Source organism: Rana temporaria, chromosome 9 (assembly GCF_905171775.1).
Source record: "Rana temporaria chromosome 9, aRanTem1.1, whole genome shotgun sequence".
Classification (NCBI taxonomy): Eukaryota; Metazoa; Chordata; class Amphibia; order Anura; family Ranidae; genus Rana; species Rana temporaria.
This window is the reverse complement of record NC_053497.1, coordinates 82392523-82420366: the sequence shown is the minus strand read 5'-3', so window position 1 is coordinate 82420366 and position 27844 is coordinate 82392523. Positions and strand designations below refer to the sequence as shown.

Sequence of the window (27844 nt, the reverse complement as noted above, 5' to 3'; positions counted from 1 at the left end):
TCTTATTTTACCCTGACAGCTAAGCCTAAACCACCAAAACCTCCGCAAAAGCCTTCAGGTAAGAAATTCTTAAACAAAGTTTGTTTATTAGAAAGCTGGTTAAACAATTATTTATAATTTAAATGCTCATTGTCATTTTTTTCTGAAAAGGAGCATCTAGACCATGTCAGTGGGAGGAATTGTGCCCCAAGGGCCTGATAAAGGCTAGCAAAGGGCCACATCTGGCCCTCGGGCCGCAGTTTGGAGACCCCTGATCTAGACCAATGTTTCTCAATTCCAGTCCTCAAGGCGCCCCAACAGGTAATTTTTTCAGGATTTCCCTCACATGAAACAGCCGTGGTAATTACTAAGGCAGTGAAACTGATCCAATCACCTGTGCAAAATAATGGAAAGCCTGAAAACATGACCTGTTGGGGTGCCTTGAGGACTGGCGTTGAGAAACACTGATCTAGACACTAGAAACTTGGTATCACCCATTGGCATTTCAGTCATGGTTGTAAAGTGGTTCTCAACCCTGTCCACAAGTACCCCCAACAGGCGATTTTTTTGGGGGAATTTCTCTTAGATAAAATGGCTGTCCAAATTCCAAGCCATTGACTCTGATTTATAGCACCTGTGCAAGATAAAGGAAAAGCGCCAAACATGGCCTGTTGGGGGTATTGAGGACAGGGTTGAGAACGGATGTTGTACAGTATGTGTTGTATGTGCATACCACTAAGCTGTACTTGGCTTTTTTCTGCAGATCGGTGATCTACACTCTACTCCAACTTATATAATATTAAACAGAATGTAATAAGCTGGCAGATGACTCAGCAGATTGGTTTACAAACTTAATGCATGTGGCTATTGATTTATTTTCCACTCTAGTTTAATTATTGGTGTTTAACCACTTGCCGACCGCGCTATAGCAAAAATACTGTTACAGCGCGGTCGAGTTACTGTGACAGGACGTCCCTGGGACGTCCTCGTGCACTTCCGCGTTTGCGCGTCCCCTGGGGCGCGCTCGCGGAAGTGTCCGTGCTCGCCGGGTCTAGAAGACCCGGCGCATCACGGATCACGGTAAATTGCCGCGAATCGCGGCTGTTTACCACGTGATCGCTCCGTCAAATGACGGAGCGATCACTTGTAAACAAACCGGCGTCATGTAATGACGCCGGTTCCTCCCTCTCCTCTCTGTACCGTTCGGTACAGTGCGAGAGGAGAGGAGAGGGGGGGAGCGCGGGGTGTCAGCAGTGCTGTGGCTGGATCTGTGACAACTGCAGTCACAGATCCAGCCATCCCTCCCAGCTCAGCTATCCCTGCACAATACTCTGCCATACCCCGTTGTTACTCTGCCATACCCCGTTGTTACTCTGCCATACCCCGTTGTTACTCTGCCATACCCCGTTGTTACTCTGCCATACCCCGTTGTTACTCTGCCATACCCCGTTGTTACTCTTCCATACCCCGTTGTTACTCTGCCATACCCCGTTGTTACTCTGCCATACCCCGTTGTTACTCTGCCATACCCCGTTGTTACTCTGCCATACCCCGTTGTTACTCTGCCATACCCCGTTGTTACTCTGCCATACCCCGTTGTTACTCTGCCATACCCCGTTGTTACCCTGCCATACCCCGTTGTTACCCTGCCATACCCCGTTGTTACCCTGCCATACCCCGTTGTTACCCTGCCATACCCCGTTACTCTGCCATACCCCGATACTCTGCCATACCCCGATACTCTGCCATACCCCGATACTCTGCCATACCCCGATACTCTGCCATACCCCGATACTCTGCAATACCTCGATACTCTGCAATACCCCGATACTCTGCAATACCCTGCGCAATACCCCAATACCCTGCGCGATACTCTGCAATACCCAAATACTCTGCAATACCCCCAATACTCCGCAATACCCAAATACTCTGCAATACCCAAATACTCTGCAATACCCCCAATACTCTGCAATACCCAAATACTCTGCAATACCCAAATACTCTGCAATACCCAAATACTCTGCAATACCCAAATACTCTGCAATACCCAAATACTCTGCAATACCCAAATACTCTGCAATACCCAAATACTCCGCAATACCCAAATACTCCGCAATACCCCAATACTCCGCAATACCCCAATACTCCGCAATACCCCAATACTCTGCAATACCCCAATACTCTGCAATACCCAAATACTCTGCAATACCCAAATACTCTGCAATACCCAAATACTCTGCAATACCCAAATACTCCGCAATACCCAAATACTCCGCAATACCCCCAATACCCCAATACTCTGCAATGCCCAAATACTCCGCAATACCCCAATACTCCGCATATATAATGTTTTGGGGTTCTATGTAATTTTCTAGCAAATAAATTGTGATTTTTCCATGTAGGAGAGAAATGTCAGAATTGGCCTGGGTGCTCCAGAACGCCTGATGGCGCTCCCTGCATGTTGGGCCTCTGTATGTGGCCACGCCGTGTAAAAGTTGCACACATGGGGTATCGCCATACTCGGGAGGAATAGCAGAATGTGTTTTGGGGTGTCATTCGTGGTATGCATATGCTGTGTGTGAGAAATAACCTGCGAATATGACAGAAACAAGTTTTTTTTTTTTTTTTTTTTTACAGAATTTTCGGTCGTTTTTCTTTTATAGCACAAAAAATAAAAAACCCAGAGGTGATCTAATACCACCAAAAGAAAGCTCTATTTGTGTGAAAAAAAGGACACAAATTTCAAATGGGTACAATGTTGTATGACGGAGTAATTGTCATTCAAATTGTGAGAGCACCGAAAGCTGAAAATTGGTCTGGTCAGGAAGGGGGTTTAAGTGCCCAGTGGTCAAGAGGTTAATAGAATCTATGCCTCTTTGTTTAGAACTTTACCTTTAAAGCGGTATTAAACCCAAAATGTAATATATTGCAGCTTACCAATCATTAGATGTGGTGGCTGCATTAATTTTTGTTTTTGTCTTTTTTTCTCTCTGTTTTCACCTGGTGATCTGGTCAGTAACCATAGGTGTGCACAGCCTTTTGTATTCGCTCAAACCTACATGCCTTTCTCTGCAGCCTCAGCTGAATGGGACAGTGAATGAATGGGAAGTGCTCTCTGTGCTAAGGAGCTTCCTGTTCATTCACAAACTAAAGTATAGTAAAAAATAGTATACTACGCTTCAGTTATGATTGAACACAGGGAGTGAGTGTGTTCATTTACAAAACAAAGAGGATGATGAATTTCATATTAATTAGCCTCTTTCCCCACTCTTCATCCTTAAATATCCCCTGCAGCAGCCATGGGTAGAGGAGAGAAGGGAGGCCAGCAGCACTGTGGTAGGGGGGCACAGCATGGGAGGATTCCTGGGCAGTAGGGTAAATCGGCACCATACAGAGTGATTAGGGTGTGCCCTAGCACACTTGGCATACCCCCTGCGCATGCCTATGTCAGTAACACACCTCCTATATTAGAATGCCTTCACTCTGGATTGCCAGTCTGGGGGGAAGGGAGTGTTAGATGGACTAGCAGATTTAAATATGCTAACCAATTGAAGCTGAACCCCAGCTAAAACTTTGATAAGCAGTTACAGCAAACAATACATACGGTAAATAAAAGATGATCATTATATGCACCTCCTACATCTGCAGAACAGCTTGTTGTGTTGGAAAACAACAGACTTACTGGTCAGATCACCAGGAAAAGAGGCCACAAAAAAATCACATCCAAGAATTGGCACGCTGCTAAAATGTTTGCTTTTTGGTTGAATAACACTTTGAATCTGAAGTAAATGCTACAGACATTTTGGGCCCCCTAGGAGCTTTTGCTATAATGTGGCTTGTTTGCACATTATGATAAAGTTCCCATGCAAAGCTGCCCTCTAGTAATGTGATTTCTGCACTCCTCATCATCGCTTTATTACTTCCTCTTGTCCTGAGTCTTTGGCAATCTTGGTTTATCACTAGGTGACTCTGCCACCTAGTTCTAAATAGGGGAACATGCACTAGAACCGCGATCCCCACCCCCAAACCTCCTAGCAAACACATGTCACTTTCCCATTGCCTCTTCCACATACAGAGCTTATACTAGCAGTATATGTGCTTTATAATCCTCCTTAGTGCAAGAACATTTACTTTTGATCAGCTCCCCAGAGACCAGTCTCCATGCTATATGCATTGTTAACACTCAGTGATCACTCTCCGGTGTATGAGCATTAACTTGGTTATCAACCATTCGGGTGTGTGCGCCAACTCCTTAGTGGCCTTAAAGCTTTGGCTCACTTTCTTTGTAGGAATAGAGGCCCAGATTCACAAAGGAGATACGACGGCGTATCTCTGTTTCTATCTATGCGACTGATTCATAGAATCAGTTACGCATAGATATCCATAAGATCCGACAGGTGTAATTGTTTTACACTGTCGGATCTTAGGATGCAGTACCGCGGCCGCCGCTGGGGGGAGTTTGCGTCGTAAACCAGCGTCGGGTATGCAAATTAGGAGTTACGGCGATCCACGACGGATTTTCGCGTTCGCTACGTCGCCGCTAGTCTAGTTTCAAAGTTAGTCGTCGTTTTGGGTGCCCTAACTTTAGTCAGCAAACGTATTGCTGTCTAAAGTATGGCCGTCATTCCCGCGTCGAAATTTAAAAATGAACGTCGTTTGCGTAAGCCGTCCGAGAATACGAAATTACGATACGCCTGTCGCCGTTCGAAAAAATTACGTCACTGCGCGCAAAGCACAACGGGAATTGCGAAACGGAGCATGCGCAGTAGGTCCGGCGCGGGAGCGCGCCTAATTTAAATGGCACACGCCCATTTGAATTGGCCCGCCTTGCGCCGGACGTATTTACGATACACCGCCGCAAGTTTCCAGGTAAGTGCTTTGTGGATCGGGCACTAAAACTGGAAACTTGCGGCGGTGTATCGTAAACGGGTTACGTTACACGGCCGCAAATGTATGTGAATCTGGCCCAGAGTTGGTATGTTCTAAGCTTCATAAATAATGCTCTCCCCTCAGACACCAAAGAGTAGGATTAAAATTCACAGCAATACGGTTTTCTCTAGGGAAGGCACATTTGTATACAGTAAAATCTATTCTCTATCAAGATCCTATGAGTTTTGCTCTCTGAATGTCCGGTATTAAAGCGGAAGTAAACCCATTGATTTACCAATTTAAAAAGCTGTTACATTTCCAGCACGTGCCAGAAATGTAACATTGGTTGTGTTCTCCACCAAACTGTCAAACCATTCAATGGCTGGTGTAATAACTGATCACATGTTCAGCACCATGGCAGTTGAAGAACAGAGGTCAAGATAGCAGCTTCTTTGGCTGAAAACGATAGGGGGGTTTACTTTCACTTTAAAGTAGTTGTAAACTCTTACACACCACTTTTACCTACAGGTAAGCCTATAATAAGGCTTACCTGTAGGTACTGGATATATCTTCTAAACCTGTTACGGTTTAGAAGATATTTACCATATACGATTGCGCCAACGTCATCGGTGCATGCGCACTGAAGAAAGGGCATAATCGTGCCGTTTCTATAGTGACCGTCGGCTTCCGCTTGCACGCCCGGGAGTGGCGTCAAGCGAATCCGGCCAGTAACAGACGCGAAGTCCACGGGCCTGAAGGAAGAGGGGTGAACATGGATGCTTCCTGCAGCCGGGACAGCGCAGGCTTCCTTTGCAGGTAATTGCCACATAATGGGCTAGTATGCGATGCATACTAGCCAATTATGCTTTTACTTTGCAGGGTTTGCAGGAAACAAAAGAGGAAATAAAACCCACCAGGGTTTACTTCCTCTTTAAATCTCTTTAAAACAATGAGAAATTAAGTCAAGTTAGCCAACATTTCAGTGTTGCACTGGTGACATCTTAGGTTTACTGTAATTTTGCACAGTGCCAACCACTACAGTCAAGCCTCGTACACACGGCCGAGGAACTCGACGGGCGAAACACATCGTTTTGCTCGTCGAGTTCCTTGTGAGGCTGTCGAGGAACTCGGCGAGACAATTTTCTCCATTCCTGTTGAGGAAAAAGAGAACTCTTTTTGGCTCGACGAGTTCCTCGACAGTTTCCTCGTCGAAGAATGTACACACGACCGGTTTCCTCGGCAAAAAAAAAAACAGTTTCTTCGTGTGTACGAGGCCTCACTATGAGCACCGGTCTTTTACCAAGGTTGAAGAAGTGCAGTGCTCATCCTCTAATTCATAATTTACATTGTAAGGAAAAAATCACACACACACACCTGAATGTGACTCTCTGTGGAGCAAAAGGAAAGGGGAGGACATCAGTGAACAGTATAGGCTGGTAAATTATATTATTCTAATTATGATTAACTGGATATTGTATTTGTCTGGTTTCTGTATTTGCTTTACAGATGATTTCGACTTTGACCTGTTTGATGCTACTCAGCCGCCAAAGGTTGTCCCCAAACCTCCTCCTAAGAAGCCAGGTAATCCTAAACTTGTATAGCTTGCAAAATATTGTTAAGAAAATGTATTCTATATAAAAAAAAAAATTACCGGGTTGAGGAAAAGGGATTTTTCCCAATGGCTAAAAAATTGTGTGTGTAAATAGTCTAACTAAAAGCAAATTACACAGTAACAAATGGAAAAAGAAAATATGGACAGCCGCACTCCAAAAAACCTTGATGGTTGTCTTTATTTAAAAAAGGAAAAATGCACTACAAGTCACAGCACACAACACGGGAGTAAAACAGTTGACGCGTTTCGCACTATAAATTAGTGCTTAATCAGGTCTTAGAGAACCCCTGCAGTACATTTTTTTTTTTTTTATAATTAAGAATTTAGCATACCTCTCTTTTGAGCTATACAACAAAATTCAGTAAAAATAATGAAACTAATGAAAATAATAATAATCATCATAGTAACATGAAAAAAATACAGACAGGAAAAATTGTGTCCTCTTACACTAGTGGTCAGTGGGAAAAAGCCCCTTGCATTGGCTGTTAAGAGTAGGTTACTCATATCTTCATGATCATTGGAGACGTGCCTCCTTATGCAGGTGGTTAAAGAAGACTTGCCCCCTTGTTTTTGGTCAGTGTAGGCAAGTGACGAATGCACCACTTCTTAAAGTGGAGTTTCCATGTAAAATATTTTTTTGCTTTATAGTTGACATGAAACCGAAATAAGAAAAAAAAAATGTTTTACTCACCTGGAAATGCCTGTTGCTATGTGGTCCCACGAAATCCGCCCTCGGGTTCACAGAGGATCCTGACGTCCGCTCCCTCGGCTCCTCCGAAAACTGATGCTCCTGGGAAATGTGTGTCATCATTTCCCAGGATGCTGTGCGCTTCTCCTAGGGCAAGAATCGCGTTGCTTCGATACCGGAAGTGACGCGATTCCACGAAGATTTCAGCGCCATTTTCAATATTGGCAAAGCATTTCCGCTCTCTGAATCTCCCAGCTTGTTGTTGTTGATGGGTTACCATCACATTGTGATGGCAACCCAAATGGTTGACGGCGCGGCGCTGCTGCTATCTTCCACATGCGCGAGTTTGGGCGGGACGGGCGGCCCGTTCAGACGCGTCATCAGAGGAATCCCGGAAGGAATTGCTTGTGGGCTTCACAATGCCCACAAGCAAAATGACAACCTTCTGGAATAAAAAGTGTACATTCGCTAGAAGTCTGCGGGATGGGGGCGCATTTTTACCCAGTAAGTGACCCTATGTGTGCAACTATACAGACAGACGAAAGGACATACTTTTTAAAAATGATAAATGTGGTTGGAACCGCGCTTTAAATTAGAAAAAAATAGTCACCCCTGGTGGAACCCTGGTTGTGAAAGTCTGGTGTACACAGTATTTTTGTAATGTTCTATTTTGACTGCTTTCAACCCACAAATATTCATTATTGAAAAAAACATGAAAAGTGCAGCTTCAGTTTCTGTTTTGTATATTGTCAATCTAGTAAATGTTCCTTTTTTTTAAATATTCAAGGCGATTCATAGAGAAATGTGGAAATGTTGTTCTCCTAAGTCCCCTGTTGCTCTTTCTGTTATGGTGGCATCAACACACCGAGGGACCTAGAGGCAACAGAAGAACCTTTCACAAAATACTCAACCTTTCTTACCTTTCTACTTTCTAATACTCAACCTTTCTTACCTTTCTACTTTCTAATACTCAACCTTTCTTACCTTTCTACTTTCTAATACTCAACCTTTCTTACCTTTCTACTTTCTAATACTCAACCTTTCTTACCTTTCTACTTTCTAATACTCAACCTTTCTTACCTTTCTACTTTCTAATACTCAACCTTTCTTACCATAATTAACATACCCAAATGTATAACTATTATTTTTAATTTGCAGATATACCTATGACAACAAGGAAGCCTCGCTTATCAACCAAAAGGCCACCAAAAAAACACGGTATTGTTTTTTTCTACTGATGTATAATTCATTGTAGTGTAACTGTGGTGTTGTCTGTTGGGCAGTTATGACACTGCCATCACAATTTAGTAAAATTTTTGTATTTTTACTTCACAAGTTTTTTTTATATATTTTTTTGAGTTTTTGAAACTGCGTATGTGCATGTGTGTATCTGTGTTGTTTTATTTTGCTATTGATTCTGACAATATATGGTGCTTAGTTCCCTTATAATACCCTTTTACAGTACTTAAGAGAAAGCTTAAGAAGGCTGAAAAGTAGAGTATGAAAATGGGAAAGCAAAAAGTCTTCTGTACTCAAATGTTGTGGAATGATATGGTAATATATACAGTGCCTTGAAAAGGTATCCATACCCCTCGAGATTTTTCACATACCTCTCGAAATTTTCCACATTTTTGTCATGTTACAACCAAAAACGTATTTTATTGTTTTTTTTTTGTGATAGACCACAAAGTAGCACATAATTGTGAAGTGGAAGGAAAATGATAAATGGTTTTCAAGTTTTTTACAAATAAATATGTGAAAAGTGTGGTGTGCATTTGTGTTCAGCCCCCCCGAGTCAATCATTTGTAGAACCCCCTTTCTCTGCAATTACAGCTGCAAGTCTTTTTGGGGATGTCTCTACCAGCTTTGCACTAGAGAGTGACATTTTTGCCCATTTTTCTTTGCAAAATAGCTCAAGCTCTATCAGATAGGATGGAGAGTGATCTAAAGCATTCCATTGTAGTTTCTGGCTGTATGTTTAGGGTTGTTGCCCTGCTGGAAGGTGAACCTCTGCCCCAGTCTCAAGTCTTTTGTAGACTCTTAACAGGTTTTCTTCTATTTTCTTCATCCATCTTCCCATCAACTCTGTCCAGCTTCCCTGTCCTTGCTGAAGAAAAGTATCCCCACAACATGATGCTGCCACCACCACCATGTTTCACGGTGGGGATGGTGTGTTCAGAGTGATGTGCAGTGTTGGTTTTCTGTCACACAGTGTTTTGCTTTTAGGCCAAAAAGGTACATTTTGGTCTCATCTGACCAGAGCACCTTCTTCCACATGTTTGCTGTGTCCCCCATTTGCTTCTCACAAACTGCAAACAGGACTTCTTATGGCTTTCTTTCAACGATGGCTTTCTTCTTGTCACTCTTCCATAAAGGCCAGAGGGAAGAGGCTACAGGAATCTGTCTTGTAGCACAGAGGAGCATGCAAGAGAGGTTGATTGGATAAGTAAAACTGCTTTTCCCAGTCCTCTAGATGTAAACAAGCTTTTGCAGCCCCACTGTAAGGGAGGATTTTTATTTTTCATGGAGTTCAGCTTTAAAGAATAAGTGCCTTTAAACACACTTTAGCGCCTTCAGTATTTCCAGGAAAATGATAAAGTTTGCAATATTCACCCTTTTCCTTGCCTTGCTGTTTGAGAATTCTGCTTGGATCATTGCCAGCTCTGCCAGTTACATTTTCCTTTTGTTGTCTGATGAAGCTGTCTGCTATACAGGCCTTTTGGCATGCAATTATGTGAAACCATGCAAAGGGAGTGCAGGAATTATGAAGAAATAAATGAATCTAAAGGGATGCTGGGGTTTTGTTTTATTTTACAGTACATTGCAGTAAAAACTGAAATCCAAACCTGTAGATTCATAGAAGGAGCATTGCCTACCTGATGAATATTTTATTTTTTAATTTAGACATAGAGCTGCACTGCACCAGCCTTTCCCACTCCCCTTTGTGTGCAATCTGGTGATCGCAGAACACACCTGCTGGTGACATCGGGCCAGATTCTCAAAAGAGTTACGCCGGTGTATCTACTGATACACCGGCGTAATTCGAAATTCCCGCCGGCGTATCATTGTTTTGTATTCACAAAACAAGATACGCCGAAATTAGGTTAGGATCCGACTGGTGTAAGTCACTTACACCGTCGGATCCTAAATGCAATACAACGCTGACCGCTAGGTGGCGTTTACGTTCAGGTCTCATTTGACTATGCAAATGAGCCTGATACACCGATTCCCAAACAAATTTGCATTGCGTACTCGTCGCGTACGTCGTTTCCGTAAGCGTAAGGTTACCCCTGCTATATGAGGGGTAACCTTACACCAGTCCGCCGTATGCCATGTTAAGTATGGCGTCGGGTCCGCGTCATCTTTTTCCTTCGGTTACGTTGTTTTCCTAAGTCGTTCTTGAATACGACTTTACGTCAATGACACTCACGTCGGCGTCATTGACGTTTTCCGTCGTGAGCTGGAGCATGCGCACTGGGCTATTTTTCAGCCCGGCGCATGCGCAGTTCGATCGTCGCGGGGGCGCGCTTAATTTGAATACAAGCCGCCCCCTTTGAATTACGCGGCCATACGCCGGGCCATTTACACTACGCCGCCGCAAATTACGGAGCAAGTGCTTCGCGAATACGGCACTTGCTCCAGTAAGTTGCGGTGGCGTAGTGTAAATGACTTGCACTACGCCTACGCCGTTTCTTAGAGAATCTGGCCCATCCTCTTTACTGCCTCTTACACAAAGCCTATAGTAAAACAAATTGGGGTTGATTTACTAAAGAAAAATACACTGTTCACTTTTCAAGTGCGTGCAAATTTTCCCCAGAGTATGTGGTGCAGCTTCAGTTTGCAAAGAACAGCTGAACACGTGCATGGAAAGTAAAAAACACATGATTGGATGATGAAAGTCAGCAGAGCTTCACCTCATTCAATAAGCTCTGGGTATTATTGCCATGCAGAGTTCAACTGCACAGTGAACAGTTTATTTGCCTCTAGTAAACCAACCCTTAAGATTTTTCATTTTTTTTTCACAGCCACCAATTGGATTCAATTCTGCCTTAGAAGTTGGATGTTTGAATGTGATTGGTCATGCAGGAAGCAATTTAGAGTTAGAAAGTTACATGAACATTCATATGGGGAAGTTTGTGACCTGAAAACCCTTGCTCTATTTACAGTCTAATGCCGCGTACACACGATAGGAAATTCATACAAGAAATGTTCGATGTCAGCTTTTGGTCGGAATTTCCGACCACGTGTGTGTGCTCCATCCAACTTTTTCTGTCGGAACTTCCGACAGCAAAAATTTGAGAGCTGGTTCTCAATTTCTCCGACAAGAAAAGTTCTTGTCGGAAATTCCGATCGTCTGTATGCAAATCCGGCGTGCAAAAAAAACACGCATGCTCGGAATGATTGAATTTTTCTCGGCTCGTTGTAGTGTTTTACATCACTGCATTCTTGACAGTCACAATTTTGTGTGACCGTGTGTATGCAACACAAGTTTGAGCCAACATTCCGTTGGAAAAAAAATCCACGTTTTTCTTGTCGGAATTTCCGATCGTGTGTACGCGGCATTAGAAATATTTATGAACTCATTTGAAGTACAACATAAGCTTGCAAGTCATCTGTTTTAAGAGCTGTATGACGTACTCTTCCACTGATCTTCTAAGAAGTACAATCTTCTTGGGCACTGTGCTGAATTTGCCATCTTTAATCAACTTGATTGAAGATGAATGGAGGCCAGGTGTTTAGACATTCTTTTGTTGAATTGTCTAATCTTATGAGCTTTCATACTTTTTCTTCTGAGGACCTCTGCAATCTTTTTTGATAGGACCACATTGCACTTCACAAAATTAGGTCAAGTAGACGGTAACCAACAGTGGGCTAGATTCAGGTACCTGTTACGGCGGCGTATCTCCAGATACGCCGCCGTAATTTCAAATCTGCGCCGGCGTATCGTTACGCCGATTCTCAAAGGCAGATACGCTCAAAAAATAGGCTTCCTCCACCGACGTAACTTGAATACGGCGGCGTATAATTGTGTGCAATTCTACGCTGACCGCTAGGGGCGCTTCTGTTGTTTTCGGCGTAGAATATGCAAATTACCTAGATACACCGATTCACAAACCCATCAGGTCTGTCTCCCTTGTGATTGGCAGTGGGCAGATTCCAAAGCCTCCATACAGCACACTACTGGCACACTATGGAATTGGCCCACTACTGTCCACTGATTACATGGAACATGGATCATATGGGGAACTAATCTCTCAGCATCTCCATCAGGCCTCACCCACTGTCAGTGTTCAGTCCCTCATCTTTAGGTGCTAGGTTGCTTGCAGTCTGCATACTAACAACCAAAGAATCTATGCATCCGACAGTGTCCTAGAAGTCCGTGATGGGGATGGAGGAAATATGTCTCATTTCCTGCTCTTTAACACACTGGCCCAGATTCAAGAAGCACTTGCGCGGGAGCAAGTGTGATTTGCGCCGCGCAAGTACTGATTTGCTCCCAGGCAAATTTGCGGCTGATTCTGTAAACCAGTTAAGCCTGAAATGCGCACGCAGCCTAGCTGCTCCGGCGCAATTATAGCGCAATTTTGCGCGGGGTGTAAGTTGCGCCTTCATGGAATTCCCTCAGCGAATATGCAAATTAGGTACTGCCGATGATTCAGAAACATGCGCGTGTGATGCGCATCTTGCGCTGGAAGCGCGCAAGCTTTTTTCCCCGGGCAAACTTGCTCCTGCTAAAAGCAGGGGCAAGTTAGCAAAAGATGGCCAAATGTCATCTGCAGGAGCGAGCAACTTAAGCAGCACCTAGACAGACGAGCTGAACAAGCAGAGCACCCACATTTTCGGGACCTCACATCTGTGCACCAACATGCCAGGGGCAGCTATGGTTCTTGATATTCTATTGACTGAGCCGACTCGTAGGAGGGCACGGGAGAGGATTTACAGAGGGCGCTACAACCTTTTTGAGATGAGTGATAATGAGGTGTATCGCATGTTTCGCTTCAGCCCTGAAGTCATCCTTGAGTTGGTAACAATCCTGCAGGATGACATCAGCAGCCCGACCCATCGGGGACAGGCAGTGCAGCCACTGGTGAAGGTAGTGGCAACCCTTCATTTTTTGGCAAGTGGCTCATTTCAGCGCACAGGTGGAATGGTGGCGGGGATGTCCCAATCCAGCATTAGCAGGTGTGTGCACCAAGTGATCCCTGCAATACTCAGACGCATGGGCACACAATTTATCAAACCAACCACGGCTGACCTGCGGCAGAAGGCAATCAGTGATTTTTATGAAATAGCCAGATTTCCACGCACTGTGGGTGCAATAGATTGTACCCATGTGGCACTACGCCCCCCCCCCCCGGCTCCTCGAGCATATCTACTGCAACAGGAAGCATTGGCATTCGATAAATGTGCAGGTGATTGTGGATGCACATGGCCTCATATGGCATGTCCTTGCCAAACACCCAGGGTCAAGCCATGACAGTTTTATTTACCGACACAGCCCCATCCCAACCGAGTTTGACCAGAACATGTATGGAGACAGCTGGCTGATTGGTGAGTGACATGGGTGTCAGGTATGACTGCCCCCCCCCCCCATGATGCAGACATCACAAGGGGCACATGCACGACTAACATCCTCCTGTCTTTTCCCTTCCAGGTGACTCTGCATATGCCCTGGGACCTCACATGATGACCCCATTTCGTAACCCTCAAACACCAGGAGAGGAAAGATTTAACGAAGCCCATGCACGTACCCGTGCGGTGGTGGAGCGCACATTTGGCATCCTTAAATCTCGATTCAGATGTCTGGATAAATCAGGGGGGACCCTGTTGTATTCACCCAACTTTGTGTGCCAAATCATCGGGGCATGTTGTATTCTCCACAATTTTGCTGAGAGAAGGGGCATGCACATTGAGCTACGCAATGACCTTACCCCCGAACCACGCAACCCCCCCCCCCCCCAATAAACACTACCGGATCTTCTGAGGGAAGAGCAATCCGGAATGGTCTTGTGGAACGTCTCTTTGCACATTAAACACACCCTGATCTTGTCACAAGTATAATGCATGTATGCACACCACTGTAGTCCCTAGCACACACACGACACATGCACCCCAAATTGGATTAGACCCAACAATACCCCATGGTATTAGGGAGCAGCAACGCCGCGTCAAGGCTCCAATTATGTTGCTGTCCATTCATACACCTTTCACATGGCAGAGGGTGACACCCCTTTTCCAGCAGGAGTGCCACCCCCCCCCCATTCACACACCAGTCACACTGTAGTATACACTCCTCACCGTGTGTAGGGACTACAATTAAATATAAAAGCTCATATTCTGAGCATATATAAAAAAAAAAAAACTCATATTCTGAGCATATATAAAAAAAAAAGAAAACTCATATTCTGAGCATATATAAAAAAAAGAAAACTCATATTCTGAGCATATAATAATTGTAGAAATTATATCATTTTTTTGATTTCTTCTTTGGGCCAAGGGTGCTCTGGCTCCTCAATCTCCGTGGTGCGGAGGAGGCATGGGGTGGGGATGGAGGGGGGGGAGGAGCATCAACCCCTACTTCCAGACTCCTCGCAGGTGGTGGCTGCATGCCCTCCATGGCGTTGGCCAGGCGGGCGAGGATGGTGTTAGTCTGGGCCAACATCCGCATTTGGTGGTATCCCGCTGATGACGGCGGGTAACTCTCCCCTCCTGCCGCACTGCAGCGGTGTTGGCCTGCACAGCAGCGGTGTTGGCCTCCACCGCAGCTGCCATCCTGCTTAATAAAGCAGGGTTGTTCTCCTGAGCCACCAAGCAGGTGACTATGGCCTTGGAGTTGCCACTTATTTCCGCCAGGCTCTGTGAGACATGTTTGTCCCGGTCTGCATGCAGGGTGAGGGCATGCTGCACAGAGGTGGAGGTGGATGCCATGCTGTCCGCCAGACGTCGAACATCTCCCACCATGGCCCCTATATGGCGGGTCTGCAGGGCCTGCTCCTCCAGCAGACCGTCACGGAGGCTGGAGGATATATGCCTTGTTTTGGACTGAGCCTTCCTGGGAGGAGAGGCTCGGGCATGGACAGAGGGAGAAGGGGAGGGGTCCACAATGGAGGGGCTTGCCCTGGAGGGGGATGACGTGCTGGGCGGGGGGGGTGGTGGGTTGCTCAGGGATGGTGGTATCCTCCTGGAGGGAGCCAGAGTCCTCCTGGATGAGGAAAAAGGAATCCTCCTCCAAAACAACTTCCTCCACCATACTTGGCCCCGGTAGGATCTCCTCCTGGACCAGCATTGCCATAATGTCCATGGGGCCTGACTGGACCCCTGGCTCAGGTATGGATGGCGTGGGTCGACCCGCAGCCGAAGACGGCCCAGCTTCATCATCCTCATCACCACCTGTGGATAACACCAAAACGAAATATTTTGCTGGTGCAACACACTGCTCACATGTTCACTTCTACCCCCTCCCATGATGCACAGCAGATATGAAACAAAAATAATAGTTCCATCTTCACTTCTACCCACAAATATGTTCACTTCTACCCCCTCCCATGATGCACAGCAGATATGAAACAAAAATAATAGTTCCATCTTCACTTCTACCCACAAATATGTTCACTTCTACCCCCTCCCATGATGCACAGCAGATATGAAACAAAAATAATAGTTCCATCTTCACTTCTACCCACAAATATGTTCACTTCTACCCCCTCCCATGATGCACAGCAGATATGAAACAAAAATAATAGTTCCATCTTCACTTCTACCCACAAATATGTTCACTTCTACCCCCTCCCATGATGCACAGCAGATATGAAACAAAAATAACTTACCAGTCCCCAAGTTCCCAACAGTGGAGTCGTACCCTGCAAGTCCCTCCACCTGCTCCTGCACAAAAGTTTGGGCAATAAGCTCCTCCTCATGATTTAGGCGGATCTTACATCGCGGTCCACCTCCCGTGCCACCGGTATATTTTCGGATAAGAGCCAGTTTATCCCGGACCCTGCGCCTCATATCATTCAGTTTTTTTTTAATGTCATCCCAGGAACGATCTTCATTACCCAGGGCATTGATGTCCAGGGCTATGGCTTCAAAGATAGCCCTCCTTTGGGCAACGGTGGTGTTTGACCGCTGGGCACCATATAGGAGTTCTTTATGTTGCTGGAGTGCAGCAATTAAGATGTCCATCTCCGCAGCCACGAAGTTTGCCTTTCTTTTTTTAGTTCCTTTGGGAGGTGCCATCTCTTCAAAATGGGCTGAATTTCCTTGCTCAGGGGGGGGGTTGGAAAAAGCAGGATGAAATTCAGCAAAGAACCTGCGCAAGTCTGCTCCTATTTATTTGCTCAGTGCAAGCAGCTGAGCAGGATTTGCCCTGAAAGTATGCTAGGCGCAGTTTGACGCATGCGCAGACGGCAGCGCTCTAACTGCGCATGCGCGCGCCCGGCGCAAACCTCTGCTGAGCTGAAAAATCCTCATTTACATAGGGGCACACCCACTTTGACTTGCGCGGCCTTGCGCCCTCAGCTTTGCCTTAAACAGGAGCAAATTAAATGAACAAACGATTCCTGAATCAGGTGGCAATTTGGCAAAATTGCCCCAGCGCAGAGAAATTCAGCTGAGCAGCTCATGTGTAAGTAATGGGCAAATCTACCTGAATCTGGGCCACTGTGTTCAGTACACAGCCCAATTCTGAGAACTCTGGCTTGTCTCTGTACACCAGTTTAGAGTTGGTCTTAATTACATCCAGTTTCCTTATCTAGGAGCTAGAGGTTTTGAATTTGTTGCAGCCATAGCAACATATTGTCAAAGTGGTGCAAATGAAAAAAAAAAAAGAATTCAAAAATGAATATCGTTACAAAAAAAAATTGCCACTTGGGTGGGGTTGGAGTGGTTGCCACTTTTTTGAACAACTGGTTGAATTGGGTGCAAGGATGCACTGGATGCCTTCGCTGCCACTGTGCTTTTTCAGGGTGTCCCATGCCTTTAATGAGGGGTGGGCTTCCTTCAGGCACACCTGCCCTTAAACCATCCATTCTAATATGTGCTCCTACTATGGAGACTCTAGGCCCGCAGTAGATACAGAGAAGGTCCCCTGACTTAGGCACTGCGACTTACATATATATTTTCAAATGTGTGCAATCAAAACTCTTTGTTTTTAATGTAAACTGTTGGTTGTTTTGCAGGCTGGCTGGTAAGTGTACTGGGAAATTTGTTTTTGTCTGTCTGTGTTCACAAAAAACCTTTAGATACTGAGATAAATCTGAGATTGTCTTAAAGGATAAGTTCACCTTTTCCAATTTTTTTATTTTTTATAAATGCACATTTTTTGTGTATTTTCCGTTTTAGCCTGGTGACATATGCAATCCATATTATGAATTTGTCACATTTTTATAGATTTATTCTTACTGTCTTACCACTTTGTTTTTTTAAAGATCCCAATGACTTTGACTTGTCAGATGCCTTAAATGACAAGAATGATCGGCCTGCAGGAGGAGGAGGAGGAGGTGGTGGAGGTATGTTGTGAAAAGATGACTATAGCTATTTTACTTACCGGGAATGGCATCGACATGTAGTTATCAAGTTTACTAAACCTGAAAGTTTGTGCGTATGTATTTGATATGGGGAAAAATACTAATTTGTTTAGGTGCAAATCTGGTTCCGTCCCCAATTTTCTGTGTTGTTCTCTTTGGGACATCTGTCACATGCGCGCACATGCCCACTTCATAAAACGAACACCTGGAATATGTGACATGGACATCCCAATGGGCTGATTTGGGAGGGGGCACAAAAAATAAAAATAAAACTGTCTACTTGTGGAAGAGGAGGGAGGAGGAGCCAGCTATTTTAGTAGGTAAAGTTCTGCTTTAAGGCCCCTTTCACACTGGCAGAGTCTGCCAGTGTATCCGACTGTTCAGCAGGGGATCTCTCTGTGATTCCCGCTGATCAAGCAGTTGACAGGTCCATGTCTGCTCCACTGACGCAGAGCAGACACAACCCGCTGTCCTCTATGGGCTGTTGGATGGAAATGGACTGCCTAGCTGCTTCCATCCGATGGTAAACAGATCCCCAGCCCTCTGCTTTTAGCGGATAGGATATGGATACGGATCCCCTTCCATCTGTTTTTAGTGGATAGGATCAGATCGGATGTCGGCGGGTTTGAAAGGACACATGTCCCTTAACATCTGCTACTCTATATAAAGTAATGGATCGGTCCATCAGTGTAAAAGGGGTCTAAGGAACATAGATGAGCATTTATGTGTGTTTGATTTTGAAATGTGAAATTTTTTAGATTGTTTTGGAAAGTAAATGGCAAGTTCTACCTGCCATGCACATTTTTGTAGCATAAGCATGTTAGCTTGGCAGCTGTAGGAGAATTAGATTATGGAAAGGTTAATACTTCCATCAATGTTGTACTGCCACAAATTTCTATAACTGGTAATATGTTTCAGTGTGTAGAAATGTAAGCCCAGTTGCCATTTAAAGTCACCCATTACTCCAACAGGACATGGTCAAAGACTGCAGACATACAACAGGAAATTGCCAAAGACTACAGACATGGTCAAAGGCTGCAAACATGCTATAGGAGTTGTTGGAGAGTGGGGATATGCTTCAAGAGACCGATTACATGAGACTACTAGGGATGATTGTTATTACACTTCAGTAGGGAAACCGACTACTTTATTCAGCTTCCCCAAGGGCTGCACAAAAAGGGCCACAAGTGGGGGGCCAGTGCCTTATAGGCTTTTATGTGGCAGCAGGACAGAATGTATGGCTGTATGGAATGTATGGAGCTGAAGGACATTAGTTTAACAATTTACAGGATGAAGATCTTTGGATCGGGGTATAGACACCATTACATTCACTGTGTAATGGGAAAGCAGATGGAACATACCCTTTATACTTTATTAAATAAGAAACAACAGACAACTTGTTGGATGATAAAAGGGCGCGAGTGTTTATTATTGGTTTCAAAAGGTAAATAGTTAAATAAATAAATAATTTAAAAATTTACATAAATAAATAACCTTAAAATAAGCCTTAAAGCTAACCTAGCCACTACGGCCCAGGCTGCCAATAAAAAATTACCCAGCTTACGCAAAGACCATAGCACCAGCTGATAAACATATTTATTATTATAACACATACTCATGTAATATAAATAAAAGCTAGTCCCCCTTTGATAAACAAAGGTGACCCTACCACATAACAAACACTGCAACAAAGTTATATAAGAAAAAAGGGGGGGGGGTGGGGAAAGAACACCACAGCTCCTAAGTCTTCTGAGGCGAATGAGCCTGAGCTGATCGGAACCCCGTTTAAATAGCCCAGAACCAGGATGGTTCTGACCAGTTCAAACCGTATTTTCCCGGGCTTTCTACCCCAGGCTACAGAGGTCATCTGTCGGGCAATGAGCCCGCCAAAATTCCCCTGCAGTAAGAGGTCAACTGCAGGGCAAAAGAGCCCGCCAAAAACTGCTCCCTCAGGGAAAATGGACCCATAAGGATCCATCGCTTTCCCATGAGGAAAAGGGGGGCAAAGGCTGCCTACCCCCTTTTCCTATCATTCTTTTTCTTGTTGTATTTCTTAAGAGAGCCCATAATGACCCCATAAATAGTGTTGTCAACATAATTGCATATCTCCGATAAAAACTTGACCTTCTATGGAGTCCAGGTAGGCTTGAATAGGGCTATATAAAGAAGATGTCCAGTCTTAATACACAACCTATTCAAGCCTATGGGGAGTCCGTGAGTAGGTACAGCCATCGTTGAAGAGAATTATGAGAGACGGGATGTAAAGCGGGATCAGCGCTGTGGAAGGAAGTAAGCAAGGGTGGGGTTTGTTAAAGGTGGAATGGGACACCCCCAATACTAACAGAAGGGTCAGAAATGTTGGATTTTGTTTAATCTGGAAATGCCTTTTAAATAAAGCCTGTATAGTTAATTCCTGTTTTGATTTTTATATAAATAACATGTTCATGGCTGTAGGTTCCACAGTTAGAGACAAAGATAAGCCATCGGGTGGTAAAGGACATGGTGAGATGTTTCATCCAACCTGTGTTTTAACTTTGCTCACTATCTTCTAACAACACTACCAAATTTCTCCTTTCTATTCTCTTTAGCAATATTGTAACCGGCCTAAGGGCTCAGACTCATGGGTATTTCATAGTAATTATTTTATGAGGCAATCACAATTGATGAGCTGCAATAAAAATGCATTTTGTATAATTTGTCTAGTTTTGACTTCAAGTTCTATAATGTTTGGTAGTTTAGGGCCTGGGGAAAGCAAGACCGCACCTCAATGGAAACTGAGGTGAATTTTATCTAAAAGCATTTCCTGACAACACAGAAGGACTGACCAATTCTGTCAATTACAATATTGCTACATGATCTTTTAATACCTGTCACTGCGAATATTAATAATTGTAAGAAAACATCTTGTCCTTTTATATTCCATTGCTCATTTTGTCATTTGTTATCTCATGCCGTATGGTGGACCACACTGTCACTATAAAGAATCTCCCCTTTCAAAGTTCTTTGCACAGTCCAGGGGGTAGATTCAGAGAGCAATTGCGCTGGCGTATCCATAGATACGCAGCGTAATTGCTAAGTTGCGCCGGCGTATCTACTTTCTGTATTCGGAAAGCTAGATACGCCGACTGTAGCCTAAGATACGACTGGCATAAGTCTCTTAGGCCGTCGTATCTTAGGGTGCATTCTGACGCTGGCCGCTAGGTGGGGCTCCCGTTGTTGTCAGCGTAGAGTATGCAAATTGCATACTTGCGCCGATTCACAAACGTACGTGCGGCCAGCGGTAGTTTTTGACGTCGTTTGCGTACGTCATTTTCGTCGTAAGGTTGCTCCTGCTATTAGGAGGCGCAGCCAATGTTAAGTATGGACGTCGTTCCCGCGTCGCGATTTGAAATTTTTACGTCGTTTGCGTAAGTCGTTCGTGAATGGCGCTGGACGCCATTTACGTTCACGTCGATACCAATGACGTCCTTGCGACGTCAATTACCGCAATGTACGTCGGGAAATTTTAGGGACGGCGCATGTGCAGTACGTTCGGCGCGGGAATGAGCTTAATTTAAATGATCGACGCCCCCTACGGGATCATTTGAATTACACGCGCTTACGCCGGCCCCTTTTACGCTACGCCACCGCAACTTTACAGGCAAGTGCTTTGTGAATCACGCGGCCGCAAGTTTTACGGGCAAGTGCTTAACGTAAATGTCATATGTTACGCCGCCGCAGTTTTGCGCGCCCCTACCTGAATCCACCCCCTTGCAAACTCTGCATATTATTTAAAGGGGTTGTAAACCCTCATGTTTTTTCACCTTAAAGGGGTTGTAAAGTTTCAGTTTTTATTTTCTAAATAGGTTTCTTTAAGCTAGTGCATTGTTGGTTCACTTACCTTTTTCCTTCGATTTCCCTTCTAAATGTTTTTTTTTTCTTTGAATTTTTCCTTTCCTGTTCCTCCTCATTAAGTTTGCCCCCATCATCCAAGCCGTTCTGGCTGGGGGTTAGTCAGCGTGCTCGCCCCCTCCCTTGGGACTACATCCCTGTGGGGAGATGCTGTGACTAACCCCCAGCCAGAACGACTCGAATGATGAGGGCAAGCTTACTGAGGGAAGTGAGAAATTCAGACAAAGAAAAAAAAACATTTAGAAGGGAAATCGAAGGAAAAGGTAAGTGAACCAACAATGCACTAGCTTAAAGGAACGTATTTAGAAAATAAAAAACACACCTTTACAACCCATTGACGCTTTACATCTTTGAAGTCAGAGACAACCAGGCAGATAGCATTTTCAGAAGAAATTTAGCACCTCTCATGGAAGCTTTCCTTTAATTACCGTATTTATCGCGGTATAACGCGCTCCCGCGTATACCGCGCACCCCTAAAGTGACCCCCAATCCTGTGGAAAAAAAGTTATTTTTGTACTTACAGTTTTGGTGTCTTGCGCGGCGTCCATCGGCGGCCTCGTCGGGTCCGGCGTCCTTCTGTGGCTTCGGGTGTCCTTCTGTGGCTTCGGGTGTCCTTCTGCGGCGGGTCCGGTGTCCTCTTCGGCGGGTCCGGTGTCCTCTTCGGCGGGTCTGGCGTCCTTCTGCGGCGTCCTCCCCGCTCGTTTCCCGCGCCGAGTTTGAATACTGCGCCGACATATACAGAACGCAGTACACTCGTGTATTGTCGGCAATGCTCGGCTACCCGCGCTGACGTCCTGTACGTCCAGGACGTGAGCGCGGAAAGAGCCGAGACTGCCCGACTATACCCGAGTGTACTGCGCTCGGTATATGTCGGCGCAGTATTCAAAACTCGGCGCGGGAAAGCGGGTATCGGCGCATACCTCGCACCCACGATTTTGCCCTGATTTTCAGGGCAAAAAAGTGCGCGGTATACGCCGATAAATACGGTATATACCATTTTGATACATAACAAATATTTCTCAAATCCATTTTTTTTAAGTGAACCAACAATGCACTAGCTTAAAGGAACCTTTTTAGAAAATAAAAAAACAAACCTTTACAACCCCTTTAATGCATCCTATGCATTAAGGTGAAAACACTTCTGACACTGACTGGCCCTTCAGCCCCCCATTTTACTCACCTGAGCCCATCCGTTCCCTCAGTAGAGATGCGCTCTACCTCTCTGCCCGGGCTTCTCAGGCTCTTGATTGAATAGATTGATAGCAGGCATTGGCTCCAGTTGCCCTAGAATAAATCCAATGACGCCGGCACTGGGGGACGGAGCCGGGTCTGGCATTCTGTGTCTACGCGCGCAAATGCTGGACTTGGGAGCGCGCCTGCAAGGTAACCCCCAGGAGAGCGCTTCTCCCAGGGGGTTTGCCGATGCAAGGAGGAGCCGCGAGTGCCGCTGGGGGACCCCATAAGATGAGGATCGTGGCAAAACTGCAAAACGAACTGCACAGTGGAGGTAAGTATGATATGTTTGTTATTAAAAAAATAAAAAAACTCCCATTCTGTGAGCAAATAACACATATTTGTTATTTGTATATTATTATTTTTCTGCTCCTCTATACTGGTATAATTAATACAGTAGCTTAAAAGAGAAGCGTGGCCAAGCTTTTTTAAACATACTGTTCTTCTGGGTCACAGAAGTGTGCTTACTTTACTCTCCTGCGACCCAGAATCAGCTGACAATCGACTAAAGCTGACATCACAAAGCCACTTCAGGCTCTGGGAGGGACTTGACAATAATGTTGGGATCCCCTTAGATGCCTGATTGGCAGATGGCTCAGCTTTTCAGTGCACCGCTGAGAGCCTGAGCCAGTAGCTCACGCCCCCTCTACAGCCCAGCGCTTTAGTGAGCACTGGAGGGGCAGAGCAGCAGACTGAAAACTGAACTATAATTTCTTAGGTTTAAACCCAGAGGGTTACAGCTGCAGCAGGGAGTTGAGTATCTATGTGTATTTTTTTTATTCCCTCACTTTTCGTTTAACAATGTATATGGGGCTTCTCTATGCACCAAAGTTTGGTACGCATGGCTCTTGGTCTCTTTGGTCGTTTGTTTTTTCCTGTGTAATCACATCTGCATTTCTCTATTCCTAGCTTTCTTACTTTATGACATTTGACTATTTTGTTGTTCTGTGTTTTAGAAAGTCACAACCTAAAGCATTTGTTACCCCAACGTTTTATATTCCTGATATGTGGCTGTTGTACCATGTACTTGTATGAGAAAGTGTCCTGTTCTCTTTGTATTGCTTCCTTTATGTGAAATCCCTGGTGACCATGCCAGTCCCCTTGTTTTCCTATTAAAAACTGACCACACTAAGCAGGAGAGCACACCACGGTCAATTCTCTAGCAATGCTGGGAACTCGTTGTACTCTCCTTCAATGATCAGACTTGTCCTGACATGCCTCTGCCGCACAGCCATTTACTGTCAAGCTCAGTGTGCTGCTGCTTCTTCTACCCCAGCTCTAATGCAGCTGAGAACAGAAGGAATGTGATAATTTATACAAAAAGGAAAAAAAAGGGTGGGGGTAATCCACAAAAGGGATACGCCGGCGTATCCCTGTTTCTATCTATGGAACTGATCCACAGAATCAGTTTACCATAGATAGGCAGAAGATCCGACATGTGTAATTGAATTACACTGTCGGATTTTAAGGATGCAATTCTAGGCTGGCCGCTAGGTGGCGAGGCCATTGCGGCCGGGCTAGAATATGCATATTAACACTTACGACGATCCACGAACGTTCCGACGGGCCCGTCGCTCTAAATCTACGTCGTTTACGTCGAGTTACGCCGCGTAAAACTAGGGCTGAGCCCTAGTTCTCTTAAGCCATGTTAAGTATGGCCGTCGTTCCCGCGTCGAAATTTAAATTCTACGTCGTTTGCGCAAGACGTTCGTGAATGGCGCTGGACGCCATTTACGTTAACGTCTAAGCAAATGACGTCGGAGCGACGTCAGTTAGCGCAATGCACGTCGGGTAAGTTACCCGACGGAGCATGCGCAGTATGTCCGGCGCGGGAGCGCTCCTAATTTAAATGGGACTCGCCCCATTAGATTCGGCACGCCTTGCGCCGGACACATTTAAGTTACACCGCCGCAAATTTCAAGGTAAGTGCTTTGTGGATCGGGCACTTAGGGAGAAATTTTGCGGCGGTGTAACTTAAATCGGAAGATTTCAGTTGCGCCCGATATTTGTGGATTTGGCCCGGTATTTATAATGTTTTTTTTTTTTTATATCTATACAAAAAGGTTTTGCCTTTCATTTATATTTAACTAAATTAGTTGTTTTACAAACTGATTGTTTACAATCACTTTAACAATTTACCTTGCTCTTTGCACTTCAGTCTCTTGTTTACTTCCTGTATTTGTCTATGATTAAAAGAGACGACTATTCTACTTATGGTTTAGGTTCAGGTCAGGCTTAGCTTTGCCTTGCCATGACATTTTAGTTCACGATCCTTCATAAAAATACCTTGAGCTCTAAAAACTTTCATCATGAGCAAGTTTCATAGCCCTGTTTCTCAGGGCACAAAAGCTACAGTAGCAACATGGACAGTACGTCCTACTCAGTTGTTTGTCGATCGTAGTCTCGTTTTCATTTACTTTTTCTTGTGGTTAAATACCTGTGAGTAGACTCTTAGGAAACTAACTTCCACAACTCCAACCAGCACTTGCTATCAGAATCGGCATGTTTGAAATGTTGCTATTGTATGTCTCTCTTGCATGAGCTATGCAAAATCAAGTAATTTAAAAATGAAGTCATACTTTATACTATGAATTCCTGACACGTGTAGCTTGTAATGACATCTAACATAAATAATTAAACTGTATTTTAATTCCCTTTGGTTCGAAATCCTGCCTCTATGTATTGCACTTGAAAAAATAATAATAATGGGGGTTATTTACGGAAGGCAAATCCAGTTTGCACTACAAGTGCAGACTACCAGTGCAAAGTGCACTTGAAATTGCACTGAAAGTGCACTCGGAAGTGCAGTCGCTGTAGATCCGAGGGGGACACGGAAGGAAAATAAAAAACAGCATTTTAGCTTGCACATGATTGGATAATAAAATCAGCAGAACTTCCCCTCATTTCAGATCTACCCCTCAGATCTACAGCAACTGCATTTCCAAGTGCACTTTCAGTGCAATTTCAAGTGCATTTTGCACTTGTAGTGCAAAGTGAATTTGCCTTTTGGAAATAACCCCCTATGTGTCATTAATTGTGGCAAAGAAACCCTCTAAATTTGTATTTTGTTTTGGGTGGAATGTTTGATTCTTCACTAGGTGACTAAAAGGGCCTAACCTCCCGTTCCTTTGCTAACCTAATTACCTTTATGTTGTCATTGTCTTCTGAACCTGTTCCACTTAATTAGCTAGATTCAGGATTGCGAGCGCATACTTGTGGCGTAGCTTAAGGCATTTAGGCTACGCCGCCGTAAGTTAGCAAGGCAAGTACATGATTCACAATATACTTGCCTGCTAAGTTACGGTGGCGTAGCCTAAAGCGGGCGGGCGTAAGGGCGCCTAATTCAAATTTGGCTGAGGGGGCGTGTTTTATGATAATTAGGCTTGACCCGACGTGATTGACGTTTTTTTGCAACTGCGCATGCGCCGTGCGTCTACATTTCCCAGTGTGAATTGCGGCTAAGTCCGCCGCACGGGCCTATTGATTTCGACGTGGACGTAAACAACGTAATTCACGGACGACTTACGCAAACGACGTAAAAATTTTGAATTTCGGCCATACTTAACATTACTATTCCATCTATTTGATGGAATAACTTTAGGCCTGCTAATGCGTTACATAAACGGCGTAAATGTACTGCGTCGGCCGGGCGTACGTTCGTGAATAGGCGTATCTACTGATTTACATATTCTACGTCGACCGCAATGGAAGTGCCACCTAGCGGCCAGCCTAAATATTGCAACCTAAGATAGGACGGCGCAAGCCGTCCTATCTTAGATATGTTTAAGCGTATCTCTGTTTTGAGAATACACTTAAACATAGGTCGGCGCAGATTCTGAGTTAGGTCGGCGTATCTACTGATACGCCGACCTAACTCTACCTGAATCTAGCTAAATATATTTAAAGCTGGCTCTAGCCCAAAAATAGTTTTTTCAATTTTGGATTTAGTTTGGAGGCCTTAAATTTAATTTTTTCATCTCTATCCATCAAGCCATTGGGGAGTTCCCTCCCTTTCTGTCCCTGTGTGGTATGGTCATCACTGAAACAGTGCAGGACAGGAATGACAACTTGTTCTAACCCTTTCCCACTCTACCCAAAATGAAATATAAACTTTTGGCTGGTTGAGCTTTAAGAATGCATACTCCACTAATACCACTGGCTTGCAAACGTATTAGTGCATTTCACTGTAGGCCTAAAGCATTTTATGTTTAAGTAAAGGAGGTGTCCGTTCTGCTTCAGGTACCATCTTAGCACAAGGCTTATGTTTTTTTTTTTAAAGGGTCAGCCCTCTTGTGGACTGTCTGTTTCCCCAATTAGGAGATACACCCTCCATATGAGAAGCTTATTTCATGCGTATTCAAGCTTAGGTCATTGTCGTTTTAGCCTGTAAAAAGCAGTAGGAGGCTGCTTCCTACATGCTTAAAAAAAGCCTGAAAAACGCAAGATTTGCATGTTTCTGTTCAAGTCTATGGGGTAAATATTGCCTCAGAAGTAGCTTGTGGAGCATTAGACTTTGAGCTGCTGTCATCTGAATGCTAATATGAGCTGCCACCCTTTAAATACATAGGATTTGATTAGTTGAGAGTTTTGTAGTTTTAAGCTGCAAGCTACAAAACATGCAGGTGTGAATGTGGCCTTAGAGGGGAATTCCTCTAATTTCCTTATTTGTCTCTAAAACTGGAAGTAAAGGGTTTCTCCCAATGGTACACAGATAGCAGAGGTTTTAACCCTTGGACCGTTTTCATCAGACAAACCTATCGTGTGTGGGCCCCATTGTTTTTTTTATTCATCAGTCAAAAAACTAGGAACTTGTTTTAAAATTATCTGATGGTTAAAAAACCTATAGAAAAAAACAATCGTCTGTGGGTACGTCCATCGGTTAAAAATCCACGCATGCTCAGAATCAAGTCGACGCATGCTCGGAAGCATTGAACTTCATTTTTCTCAGCACATCGTTGTGTTTTACTTTGGACACTAACGGATTTTTAACCGATGGTGTGTAGGCACGACTGATCATCAGTCAGCTTCATCGGATATCTGATGAAA

The 27844-nt window shown here is 44.5% G+C and overlaps 1 protein-coding gene across 2 annotated transcripts in view; it reads left to right on the top strand.

Annotated features, from left to right (window-relative positions):
* The window catches only part of CD99L2 (CD99 molecule like 2), a 102061-nt gene that overhangs the window by 60904 nt on the left and 13313 nt on the right, over positions 1 to 27844 (top strand). Inside the window, exons 3-7 of one of the 2 annotated variants that reach the window (XM_040323808.1) lie at positions 20 to 58; positions 6355 to 6429; positions 8307 to 8366; positions 17576 to 17656; positions 20129 to 20176. In XM_040323808.1, the coding sequence (XP_040179742.1) occupies positions 20 to 58; positions 6355 to 6429; positions 8307 to 8366; positions 17576 to 17656; positions 20129 to 20176 (303 nt within the window). The remainder of the gene's footprint in view (positions 1 to 19; positions 59 to 6354; positions 6430 to 8306; positions 8367 to 17575; positions 17657 to 20128; positions 20177 to 27844) is intronic. The other variant, XM_040323809.1, reaches the window with a different exon arrangement.